Genomic DNA, 13841 nt, shown 5'->3' on the forward strand with positions numbered 1-13841 from the left:
GAGGAAACCAACAGAGCATATGCAAGCCACATGCACATGGATCAGGACAAAATTTGAACCCCCAACCCTGAAGGTACAAGGCGACTATGCTAACCAAGCCACCATTCCCCCTACTTTAGATAATGTTGTTCATTAATTTATCTTTTTGTTATGTGTGTATCGGTCTTCTGTCATGTGATCATTCAATTAATCATTCATTTATTGGTTATTTACTTACTTAGCATTAGTCATTAGACTTAGTTTTCTTTTAATCAATCATATATAATTAGTGATTGCTCAGTCTCATATGATCAAACCATGGCTTGTTAGAATGTACTATATGAATCTGACATTTTAATATTCTTTATTATCTTTTTTTTTTTTGCACTTCATCTAGGAAAGGACATTTTATACATCTTTACAATCCAGTTACATCCATGGATATTGATGCACATGCCACACACTTGTTCACTTGCAGCTTACACATTCACACACAACCACACATGCTGGGAGTCAGTGAGATCAACTGGAACAAGGGCGCAAAAATAACAGCTGGCAGCATCTTCCGTGGTTGACCTATCGCTATGGCGATGAAAAAAGGGGAACAGGCCACGCATACTATATGTCATCGTAAAGTGACCACATACACCCAGAGGTGGGAAAACATTCTGCAGAAACAGGAAAAGCAACAGCGTCTTGACATAATTCATGCATTCATCACTTTCACCTCACAGCCAGTGGCCTTTTGACACCTGCCTCGTGTTCTCCTCAGCTAGCACAAAAACGCAAAAAGGATTTCATTCCTCTGTGTGTGTGAGTGTATAGATGCAGAATTTGCATCGATCACAAATGAATGTATAAAAGAATAAATGGATGGATTGATGGATGACGAACCTGCAGATAAACAGTATATAATTAATGATACGAAATAAGTGGTAAATCATTACACAACCGATCATTACGGTTAAAACGTTGTAGTTAAATAGTTCCTGTTACTCTGTGCTGACTGCAATAGATGGCAGGAGAACTCATATGCCGTGCATGTGTTTGCCTCTGATAACAGAGGGAGCACTGATCATTCCTTACACTGACCCCTCTCTCACTGTTCCCTGCCAAGCTTCTTTCACTCCAGCAGCACAGGACACTAATCCTCAAACCATATTTTCCCGGCTTAGCCTCGTCAGCCTGCTGATCTAGGATCAGCACTTGCTCTCCTTCTAATCACATTCACCAGGATATAAAGGGCAAAAACTGCTCCTGCATCAGCCAGCGGAGTGTAAGGAGTCTACATACTGTATATATGGTACGAGGAGAAGCAGCTACAGTATACAGGACCCTGATTTAAGCTGAACGCCTGATAAATTGACATCATTTGATGTCATTCGTTTTTATGTGTGGACTGAGCTGCTGTTTGCAGAGTTTGGTCCAAAGTTAATGAGTTTCAAAGGTAGTTCTATGATACACAGTACAAGTATGATGGATTTTCTTGCAAACTGCCAGCAATATAGCAGCACTAGATAGACAAGAAATGTTAGATGGTTTCCATGACCACTGTGCCACTAATTAACTAAAATTAGTGACACAGTGGTGTATTGGTTAGCACTTTGGCCCCACAGCTCTAGGGTTGAGGGTTCGAGTTTCACCTTTGAGTCTGTGTGCATGCTTGGTTGGTTTCCTCCCATAGTGTAAAGACATGCAGAGTAGACTAACTGGCATTCCCAAATTGCCCATAGTGTGTCCTTGTGCCCGGCAATGAATTGGCACCACATCCTGGGTGCACCCCACTTTGTGCCCCTGTATAGGATAAACACTGTAAAAATAGTAAAGAGTGAGTAAAACAAAAAAAAAATCCAATTTGTTAATTTGAACATTTCATTAATTTGCTTTCCATGCCACTTATCCTGTGTAGGGCTGTAGGAGTGCTTAGCCAATACCAGGGAACCCGGGGCACAAGACAGAAGACAGTGCAGGGCACAGGCTCACGTACATTCACACAGCTTGTCACACACTACGGACAACACCAGTCAGGCTACAGTGCATGTCTTTGGAATGAGGGGCTAATCACAGCGCCTGAAGGAAACCAGAAAAGCATGAAGAGAACACGCACACAGACTGGAGGAAGAACATTCAGACCCCCAACCCTGGAGGTGCGAGATGACAGTGATAATCACTAAACCACCACCGTTTTAGCATTTCAGATCTTAAACACAAAATCATAATATTAATAGTTTTTAGATAGCTTATTGAAGCATATTATAAGTAAAAATGAGTAATTCATCATGCTGAATTCATTTTGTCATCAGTGGTACTAGTCAGTTATAAAGGTGACAGCAAAGAATTTAAAAGAAAAAAAAACAAGTAATATGATGCACATTGCAAATTTTTCTTTTTTCTTTTTTTCATCTCATCTAGGTTTCATTCAACCTACTTTCATAATTCGATGTTTAAAAAAAAACATTTCAACCTTTAACCTTAGTGTTGTAGTCAACATCTTTCAGGATTTAGGTTTAATCAACAGTATCGTAGTCGAGTTTTTATGCTTTCAGAAGTTAAAGCACTGGGAAATCCTGTGCATTAAAGGTGGAATTGCTTTATGAAGTTAAGCCATTTTTTTTTTAACTGGGCACGTGTTTAACCCTGATGATGGTGCTCTTGTGCTGAGGGTAGTTTTGTGTACCGATGCTGTAATTTCGTGTAATTGTGTAATTGCATTTAATTACGCTGAGGTAGGTGGACATCTCTGTGTGAGATTGAATAGGTTGGTTATGGCCCATGTGTGTGTGTCTGTGTGAACATGTTTCTATATCTTTGCACAGACTGGCGTATCTGATGTGACCTTATGGGGAGGTTTTTGGCTCCCAATGAGAGAAGCTGATTTATTTATTTATTTATTTAACATGAAACTTGGTGCTTTAAAAAAAAAAAAATAAAAAAAAATTTAAGTTTCTTTTTGGTTGCTAAGGCTAGAGATTTGTGTGTATGTGTGTGTGAGAGAGAGAGAGAGAGAGAGAGAGAGAGAGAATGTGATAATGATTAAGATGACCAAAAGAACTGTCTCTCTCACCTCTAAATCAGTATTCATTGTTCAGGGTTGTGTTCAGCATCGCGCACACACACACACGTATTCCTGGTAAATAATTGCTTCTCTGTATCTCTGTGATAAATGGCCATTCAGACTCTCTGCGAGCTGGATTGCTTTACTAAGCCTACACAATGACAGATAATGGGGAATGTGGTATCAGTGCAATTCTATAAATAACATAAAAAAATTAACATTTCTCTAAAGACATTTAATTAGCAGTAGATTAACAGATAGGCGCTCATGCACAGGTAGCACGGTGGCACTGAGGTCCCGGTTCAGGTGTGTGTGCACGGAGGTTGCATGTTCTCCCTGTGCTTCGTCGATTTCCTTCCACAGTCCAAAGACATGCTAATAAGGTGTGTGCATGCATGGGCAGGGTGATGGACTGGGTATACCCTGCTTAGTGCACTGGGATAGCGCAGTATAAACAATCACTGTTCATACATGTGCCTGTTTCTATTTGTTTTTTGTTGTTAAGATGTATCTTTTTATTTCAGTTTTTGTAAGCCTTGCAGAATTGCACCGTGTTCATCAGTGCATTTCTATGTTATTTTTTCTTAACAGGAATGACCTGCCAGGCTCGCAGCTCGTACGTGGCCAGCGAGATCAAGTGGGGCTACCGCTTCATGCCCGTGCTCACGCTGGAGGATGGCTTCTATGAGGTCGACTACAACAGCTTCCATGAGATATACGAGACGAACACACCGAGCTGCAGCGCCCGCGAGCTGACCGAGATGAGCGCGCGTTCGCGCCTGCCACTCTCCTGGTCCGTGGCGAGCAAACTGAGCCAGCAGGGCCTGCTAGACTCACGCAATGATGAGGAGGAGCAGGAGAAGGAGAGCAGAGAGACACAAGAGCAGGAACGCAATGGTGACATTGCCAACATGGAGAACGAGTCCAAGGTGTAAAGTGGAGCGAGCAGGGGCAGAGCAGAGCAGAGAGTTTGTTTCTTCTCTCTCTCCATTACACGACATACATTCTCAGACATCCTCAACAGAAATATAGCACAAAACTGTACTACTTAAAAGGCAGTTGTACAATACATGATGAATAACACAGTATATAGGCTTGCTAAGTAAGTTCCAGTAAAATAGTAGCGTTGCATTTCAATATTTAGTACTGAAAAATAGGGGGGAAATCCTTAGAAAATTGTAAGAACATTACAAAAATAAAAAAAAAACAGAACAAATATCTTGCATCTACTCATCTGCTTCCAAGTTGTTATAAAATGACTGACAGTATGTGCAATATCTCAGACGAGTGTATTGTAACAATTTGTCATGCCGATATTATATCGTCATAAGGCCCAGACATTATCCTCAGTCTCTCTATCTAAGGGCCATGACACACCAAGTTGACTGACAGCCGACTAAAAGTCTAGTTTTTGGCTGTCACGGAACTTCATCAGTGCCAGTTGTTCAACTTCTGACATCAGATGGCAAAAGAGTTCTTCAACTCATGAACAGAATTCAAATTTAGGAAAATGTCTTCTATGTTGTTGCTAGCTATATTTCAGCCAGACCATATAACCGCTCCTGACACTACGTATATACTGGTATATTCGTAGAGTAGTATGCAATTTGGCACTCGGTGTCCGAGTTCTCTTTTTAACACTAATAATGCTGTTGCTATCTCAAGGCGGACTTCACTGAGCCTTGGTTGGTGCTAGTATTTTAAAAAACAGATCGGTGTGTCACTATGGAGAACTTCTCGGGCCAGATTAAAAACATGAAATATGGGGGGGTGGGGGGTACTTTTTTCTGTACTTTTGTGATCAATTAGTACGATGTGCCAGACTAAGAAGCAAAACCTCCATTAGAGTGCTCTTACATTATCTCTTCAGTGATAAACAAGCACCAGGGGATTGCTTAAACCAAATGTATTTCCATGCTAGATTTCCTTACATTTTACTTGCATTAATGCGTTGGGCTCATGCCACACTGAAATGTAAACACTGCCCGATCGTAGTCTGAAAGCACCAGGGGGGTTTTGCGTCTATCCAGTGCTGTTTGTACTCTAACATGCATGAACTGTACATAGACACCTGTAGTATTCTCATGAAATCTGTGCACGAAAATTGGTTACATTTTGTGAGCAAGTAGAGTTCAGCTGTTAGTTCATTATTAATATGTTGCTGATTTTTATTGAATTTTATTGAACTTATGAGCAACAACTCATCCAGGCATCGAGTGAGACGGTTTTTTAAACAGCACAAAGGTTTCTTTCAGAAGGCCCAAGATGATCAGGTCATGACGTTTACGCTTTGCTTTAAATCGAACTTAATTCTGTTCATGGTAAAAGGAATGATTTTACAATTCCTAGATGCCTCGGAATATCAGTATTATCTTTAAGGTTTTTACTTCTAGTTAAATATAAGTATATTTTACTCTCAAAAGGAGAAAGCTCTTAAATAGTACTTCTTTTTACATTTGCAGGTCTGTGCAGTTTCTTGTTGTTTGTTTAGCAGTGTTGTGGGACGATACTTTTTAAAACAACTAATTACATTACAAAATCACTGTCTTTAAAAAGTAATCAGTTACATTACAGCATTACTTTCTGGTAAAAGTAACTACTTAGAGTACCTTTCCATTGCAGAAAATGAAAACTCCTTTGTGATTCCTCATGCATGTTGTTTAGTCAAGACCTTTAATTATTCTACCATCATCACTCAGCGAAGTTTGGCCCATAATCTGTTAACTACTAATACCCCTATCTCACCTACGCGGTTTCGCGCAGTGGCAGTCATCATGATTCAGCGCGAGTTTCGGCGCTGTGATTAGGTTTCCATCTTTCCATGTGTCGGCCCTCACATGGTCGAACCGTATATGTGAGATAGGGGTATAACAGCAGGAATAATGGAGGGGGACGGGTTATAGGGGGCGGGGCTTGTAGGATGACTTTCACACACTCACACACACACACTAATAGATTGGGAATGACTGCTGTCTGGCTCACGGATTACATAAATTGTCTGAATAACAGATTACATTTTTGGAAATATAACTAAATAACTGAGTACTTAATTGGCGGACCTAACGCTTGTTATAGCACTGTTCTTAAGTCCTACTGCATTAAACCTTTAATCACATAATCATTTATAATTAGTACATAATTTACCAGAGTTATACCAAGAGTAATGCAAAAGGAGGCGTTCAAAGTGCATATGTTGGTGGAGTCACTCTTCATCTATACGAAGGTATGACTCGATATAGTCTCTAACACAGGGGTTGGATCCTTTTTGAAAATCCTGTTTTGTCAAGGTTGATGGTCTCCCACTGCATGGTTTGTCATTCTCTTTCTTTAAACTGTGCGCATTGCTCTTGTCAGAGGTTTCATCTCCGTAAACATTCTGTAGCGCAGTCAAAAGGCGTCAAAACTGCACCAAAAGGGATTTTCAACTCAGATTCCAGAGATGGGTTCAACGATGGCACAAATGCATCGCTTGGGATGGAGGCAGAGTTACTCAACCAACATGTGCAATTTGAAAGACCTATGTCAGTTAAAGAAAAATATGTTTCCTAAAAATACATACAAATCATTAGGAATTTTTTAGGATAAACTTTCAGCAGTGTAATTCCTGATATGTTTAAGGACAGCAACATGCTGACGTTCTTGTTTTCGGTTTCTATTACCGAGTATATTTGTATCGGTATATATTTCTGTGTGTCATGCATCTAACAAACATGTATATTCTTCCAGAGTGTATATTTGCAGCTGGTCACATTGTGCAAAACTCTTAAAAGCAAGTGCATGCATTGTGCATGAATGATGCTGTCCTTAAGCGTGGCAAGAATTTTACTGATAAATCTCAATCCTGTACCTTACTTGCAGTATCCTGGATGTGAACAGCATACTTACCTGAAATATCCAGCAGGTGGTGATATTACTCTGTTACTCACTAAGCTTGAAATAAGAAGGAATAAGGAGAAGAGAGCAGAATAGTCATGTCTACTGTACATGTGTGACAGCTTTTGATTAGTGTTTTCCTAATGTATCTACATCAAATCATTGACCACTTTTTTGATGGCTGAAGATACTAAAATGAACATTGCTTTAAGCTTCGAGGTCCAAAAAAGCTGAATGAAGTCGATACAGTAGGAATAAAGAAACAAAAGGCACGCCTGGGATTTATTTTTTCAGGTTATACTCCGTACCTATGATTACAACCACCCAGTACACACACACACATACCAGCCTTCACCAGTGTTTCAGTGTGGCACTGCTACAATGCAGGAATGAAAGTGAACTTGTAATGAAATGGGGAATAACATTCACTTATTATGCATTTAATTCCCCACCCCTCAGTCGCTTTTCTGTCTGGCTTTTCTGATCCTTTTCCATGTGCACGGGCCCTAACACACGCATTCCCTCCAAATCACCCTCACACATGTGCACGCACAGCCCGGGGGTCTAACACCCGATCATCTCTCATTGGAGATGAAACAATCTCTCTGCCTTCCTGTCTGTCTCTGCTTTGCTTAAGCTGGACGCCGGAAATGGGATCAGCTCAGGAAAGAGCCCTAAAAGTCGGGCAGAGCACAGAGCCTCCTGCAACACCCCCTCCCCCGTCTCACGTCCCTCGTGCTCCAAAGAGATTAAAAGTTGGACAAACTCAGAGGCTTGAGCAAACTGCATGATTTCGAATAATAAATTCTTTTTTTTTTCTTTTTTTTTCTTTTTTTCTTTAAAATAAAAAAAAATGACATTATTTTCAGATTTTTAATTGAAAGATTAAAAGTTATATATGTATATGAATATATATATATATATAAATATATTCTAGGGCATTTACATTTGTATTTTTTGTACATACATGTCAATAATTGTTTTTTTCTTTGAGATGAGTGAACATTTGACAGATGGCTGTTTGATACTATGTTGATTTTGGACCCGGGGTGTATATTCTGCCTTTTGGAAGAGCATTTTCTTAACCTTCTGGGTTTTCAGAAATATATATGTATATATCTGCGCATGTACAAACTTTAACTCTAGTTGATTTTACTCTGTATGATGTATATATATAAACGATGGTAGGTAAATTGTAGGTGAGGAGCAAATTATCTTTCACTGGATGCAAAAGCTTTAGCCTGGAGCGTGCGAGTGATTTCCGATGGAAGATGTGTTTGGCCCCGACTGTGCATGTCTGCTCTGATATTCCACTAAACCTCAGTGTTCACCTTCTGCCCCCTTTAGACTTCCGTTACTTTATACAGGCTCTTAGTACTTCACACCTTTAAACAGAAGCGGTGCATGTGTGTGTGTGTGTGTGTGTGTGTCTGAGTGCCTGCGTGTATGTGTGAGTGTGTGTGCCTCAGGTAGCCTCAGGTGCTGTGTGAGTGTGTAGCTCCCAGATGACTCATGGTGTGCTGTTTGCACATGTTCTCCCTAAAGACTGAGAAACATTTCCTATTTTAATTGTCATTTGTTCATCTGGCAGTCATAAATGAAAACATTTTCCCCTTAAGGCCCCTCAGGTAAACTCGCTCTTTGATAGTCGCTCAAAACATATTATATCCCTATACGTTTCCAATGTGTAATATTCCAGTATTTCTTCACAAAGCAGTATAGTTTGCTGTACATTTTGGGGCATTTGGGCTTTTTACCTCAAGCACAGACATCTTAGATCTACGTTTTTGTTTTGTTTTTTGCATTAAATTTCCATTTCTTCTGAACATGAGCAACCAAAGAGACCAAGCCCTGTATCGCTAAAGCAATCTAAGAATGAAACGGAAGCTTTTTTTTTTTTAACTGGGTGTTTTACTGATAAAGCTGAAATCTGTTCTATTTGAAAGGGCTTTACATTTTTCTCATAGGAAAAAAAAAATGTAAGTCGCACAGGATCGCCATCACTCCTCCAGGACTTCACTCTCGATTTCCAGCTTCTTCAAGGAAGTAGATTTCGTTTGATTGAATTTTTACAAGAGGTGCATTTTTAATTGGTGAAATACATATATAAAGGTGTGTATTTTCCAAATTGTTGGAATATAAACCTGCAGCATGAAAATACGTCAAGAATAATAGCATGCCAAGTATACAAACAGAGTGAGAGGGAAAATATTGTGACCCGGTTTAAGAAAAAAGTTCTAAGGCTGTTAGTAAAGTTTAGAATCAGAAAGGCAATGTACATCATCACTCTGGGGTGTACATTATATTTGCTGAAGTGCCCTTTAATCGTGCTCCTCGACGGATCGAGGGACCCTCTCCTTTTAAGCAAGCCATCCAGAGGGAAGACAACCTCCCACACACACACACACACACACACAGCCCATGGCTGAGGTTTTATATCCCGGCTCCTCTGCTCATCTTCACAGGCACGTTGACTCTGTAACTCGATTTTCTAGGGAGAAGTACTGTCAGGACCACTGGACATATATTTTACTTTAGTTACTCCTTCGTTTGCTTCAATTATTGATTTAAAAACTCTTAACTAAGAAGCCATAATATGGTACAATCTTTAGTGTTTCTAGAGGTATTTCATCATGATTTTGTTGTTGTTGATTTCTATAAATACTTATGAAATAAACCATATCTTAATATTCCTTTTGTGTTTGCTAAAGATTATGGTATTCTGTCTTTATTTCATTCATTTCTACGCAATCACTTTAATTCCACACTTAGTTTGTCTTTTTGTGTTTACAGAAATGCAGAACAATACAATGTACTTTTTAATTTCTAGGAAACATTTTAAGCTTTGCTGCACCTTCAGACTATTACAAACATATTACGAGAAAGGAACTCCACAAGTAGATTAATAACTTGACATTGATCAGCCATCAAGTGAAGTGAATAACATTGATTATCTTCTTATATTGATACCTTTTAAGGGGTGGGATACATTAGGCAGCAAGTTAGCATTCCGTTTCCTTAAGTTGATGTGCTAGAAGTAGGAAAAATAAACAAGCATGAGGTTTGAAAAGACTTTAATACGGTCCATATTTTGATAGCTAAAAAGTGGAATTAGAGGTCCTCTTTGGGGTTCCTGATATGAGGTGGTTAGTACCTACCATAAGTAACTCAAGGAAGGACAACCGGTAAACTTACTCCAAGAGATCAGGTTTTGAATGTTTGTCAATACCGTTTTTGAGTTCTGAGGTTAGTTTAAAGAAAAAAAATACAAGGCTGATAAATTGTTTTCTACCATGCCTACATTTTTAGGTTGTGCTTTTCAATCAATTATGAAAAATATTTTCAAAGTGGAAGGTGCAAAATTCTTGAAAAAGCTTACTTACCCATGATAAAGATTATAAAGTTTTATGCTTATAACTGTTTCAGGCCTAGACCACAAGGGCATTCATAACCATGTGATATCAAGCCTTATATCACATTGTTATAAATGTCTGTTTAAAAAAAAAAATTGAAATGTGTTGCGTCCTGTTCCTAGAGCTGGCAACTAAAAAAGGCATGTCCTAGGGCATCATGGTGGTGCAGTGGTTAGAACTGTGGCCTTGCACCTCCAGGATCTGAGTTTGAATCCTGCCTCGGGTGTGTGGAGTGTGCATTTTCTTCCTGTGCTTATTGGGTTTCCTCCTACAGTACAAAGACATGCAAATTGTTATGGTTGGTGTTTCCAAATTGCCCGCAGTGTATACCCTGCCTTTTGATCAAAAGTCTCCTGGAATATGTTCTGTGACCTTGTCCAGGATAAACAGTACAGGGATGAATGAATGAAAAAAAAAACATGGCACAAAGTTTTTCTTTAATTTCTTTTACACTGCTGCTGTTTACCATATATTTTACAGTTAGTTCAGACCAAATAATCTGATTTCCATAAGTGGTGATATTAGCCGGTAACAGCACTGGGACGTATAACTATATGGTTCACTTCGCTCCCAGGTGTTCTACAGTCATTTATGACACTACCTGTTGGGTGCAGTGTGGATAAAGTATTTTATTAAGTACTTTATTCCTTAAAAGTTGCTTTTAAGTTATTCCAAATTACCTCCATGTTGTTTTATTTACGGCTACAAAGCTAAGTAGCTTCTAACACAAGGATGTGACAAGTCCTGGAATGTGACCTCTGGAATGACAAAGTAATGCAAATTGAAATATAAAGAGAAACTGAAGAGATTCACAGGACTGTCCACCACTTCCGTGTATTATTTTCCTCTCCTTTTGACTACAGAGTACAGGTAAGAACTTAAAAATACTTTCACCCGTGTTAATTACATGATCAATAACTGTCGTCATTAGTATTTTGGTGGAGCAATTAAATCTTTGATAATAAATGGTGTTTGTGGAACTATGGTATAAAAGATATATCACACTCAAGGTTGTGCTGTTGTGCAGAAATGTCAGCAGAGAAAAAACTGTACATATGATTCAATGTCACAGGCAGATACATTATTATAACAAAAAACATAAAAATTGGGTGCTATACTGCACATTCTGTAATACTTAAGTTGATTGACTGCCTCACAAACCTGGCTTGATAGAAAGCCACTCAGATTCATGGCTTCCACAGCTGTAATCAAAACCCACAGAGCTGAGTGTAGGGAGAGAGTTTCGGTACAGTACAAACTGTTCCCATCAAAAGAGGCAGTGTGCTACACTGCCATCATTCATTAGCGCTCGGACACTTTAACAGCAAGAGAGCTGATTTTAATAAGGCCTGGGGCAGAGACATAGTATTTAGGAGAAACTGCTTCATTATGTAACTACATTGTGTGTATAAGATGCTTTGAGTAAATATATCTAGATTAACAACATTGAAGTAAACCATTCTTGACAACACATTAGTAATCAGAAATGCTTTTCCTTGTAGTCAGATGCAGACTTCACAGAACTATTTAACATAATTCTGTGGTTTATAATACTGTATCTCCTAGTGGAGTTATTTTTGTCCAGACAATGAATCAGGCATTGTTAGAAACAGCTATACAGTATGTTGCACTGTTTTGTTTTGTTTTTTCGTAGAAAAGGAAGCATGACATGTTATTACCTTAGAATTATGACTTATATTAATATCATCTGCTTATTTTTTATTCTTCTTTTTGCCTATATCTACAAAAAAGGTCATGGATTCAGAAAGGTGCAATTATAGGTTAAGCAAAGAAAACAACTAATGAGTTTTGAACTTACTCACTCATCTTCTTTTCAGCTTTATCCTGTATTTAGGGTCGTAAGGACCTGGAGCCTATCCCAGGAGACTTAGGGCATGAGGTGGGGTACACCCTGGACAGGGTGCCAATCCATCACAGGGCACACACACACAGCAACTACAGGCAATTTGGGGACGCCAATTAGCCTAACCTGCATATCTTTGGACTGTGGGAGGAAACCGGAGTACCTGGAGGAAACCCACCAAGCACAGGGAGAACATGCAAACTCCATGCACAGGCTTTGGTTTTCTATGGAACACAAAGACTGGACTTTAAAGGTCATGTGGCTGACCATTCCAGAGCAATAGATGCATTAGGCTGAGAAGTGCCCACTGTAAAAGCCTCTTGAGGCAGTGTTATGATCAGGGGTTACTTAAGTTGGTCAGGTCTAAAGTCAGCAACATTATGAGGCAATAAAATAAAGTCAGCGGACAACCTGAATATACTGAATGACCAGGTTATCCCATCAGTGGAGTTTTTCTTCTGCCTTCTTATGTCTGTATTTCATGACTTTAATTGTGAAGGCTGTGTGGTGTAATCAATGTTATAGGTGTCTAAAATGTGCCAATTTTTTTGTGTATAACTTAAATGAAATCTATAAAGTGATGTTTGATAACAACTGTAATTACTATTTAAAATGTAATTGTCATCAAAGGTCATGTGGATTATAACAGTGTTCAGTTATAACAGTGTTCAGTTGCTCTAGACTTTGCTTTTATAGAAAGCTAAGAACCCATTACCATCGCAAGAACCCTTGAAGAACCATTTGGCTGTAGAGAATACTAATACGAGGATGAGTCAGTACTCCATTTGTATTCTGCCTCAAATTCAAAGCAACTCTGAATAAAAGCTTCTGCTCTATAAATAAATGTATTTTAACATTCTGTAGGCTATTGAATAGTCTGATCTAATCTTAAGAACAGCTTTTGTCTCTGAAGGATTTGGCCCTCATATACAGTCTGCAGTGTTTACTAAATATGAAGAAAATAAATGTGGAAGCAATACTTTTGAGGCTGAATGGAAAAATAAATGTTTTACACAGTATACTCACTATAATAAATATACGAGAAATAAATACTTAATCAAACACACAAAAAATGCTACAAACCATGCCCAGACTAGAGGAATGTTGCTTTTAAGCCATCTCTGAAATCTCCTTTTTAGATCCTACTTCATAAAATTCCAAGAACTTTCTAGAAGTTTGGCTGGGAATTCGAACCTGGTTTAGACTTCTGAAGGCAGCATCTGCAGAGACACATGGTGTGACCAGTGCCGCTGGCCAAAAGCAGAGAACAATATCATTATGTGCATGTGGGCCTGCATAAATCTACATAAAATCTTTTGATCATCTAAATAGTCTAAAAAAAATTGCAACATATGTGTCGCTTAGGAAAACAAACAAAAAAAACAACAACTTTGAAACCAAAACCAGTAACTTGCTGCATCCTGCACAGTCAAGATGAGAAATATATGTGTGAACTTAAAAGCGGTTAAAAGCTTCTAATGTCATTTTTATTCTTAGTTCATTAAAATATCATGTTTTGGGAACATACTTAAAAGCATTCTCTTTAGGTTCTTGTGCGCTCCAGTACAAGAGACATGTACATGGAGTTGAGGTCATTTAAAAGATGTATTTGACCAAATGACCAAATGTATAAAATAATTGTAATAAAATTAAATTT

At 38.7% G+C, this 13841-nt stretch overlaps 1 protein-coding gene across 1 annotated transcript in view; it reads left to right on the forward strand.

Annotated features, from left to right (window-relative positions):
- Nucleotides 1–4724, forward strand: part of kcnj6 (potassium inwardly rectifying channel subfamily J member 6) — a 67956-nt gene extending 63232 nt beyond the window's left edge. The window contains exon 3 of the mRNA XM_053476342.1: nt 3626–4724. Coding sequence (XP_053332317.1) covers nt 3626–3969 — 344 coding nt within the window. The 3' untranslated portion in view covers nt 3970–4724. The remainder of the gene's footprint in view (nt 1–3625) is intronic.
- Nucleotides 4725–13841: the final 9117 nt, after the last annotated feature.

This window comes from Clarias gariepinus, chromosome 17 (genome assembly GCF_024256425.1).
Source record: "Clarias gariepinus isolate MV-2021 ecotype Netherlands chromosome 17, CGAR_prim_01v2, whole genome shotgun sequence".
NCBI classification, from domain to species: domain Eukaryota; kingdom Metazoa; phylum Chordata; class Actinopteri; order Siluriformes; family Clariidae; genus Clarias; species Clarias gariepinus.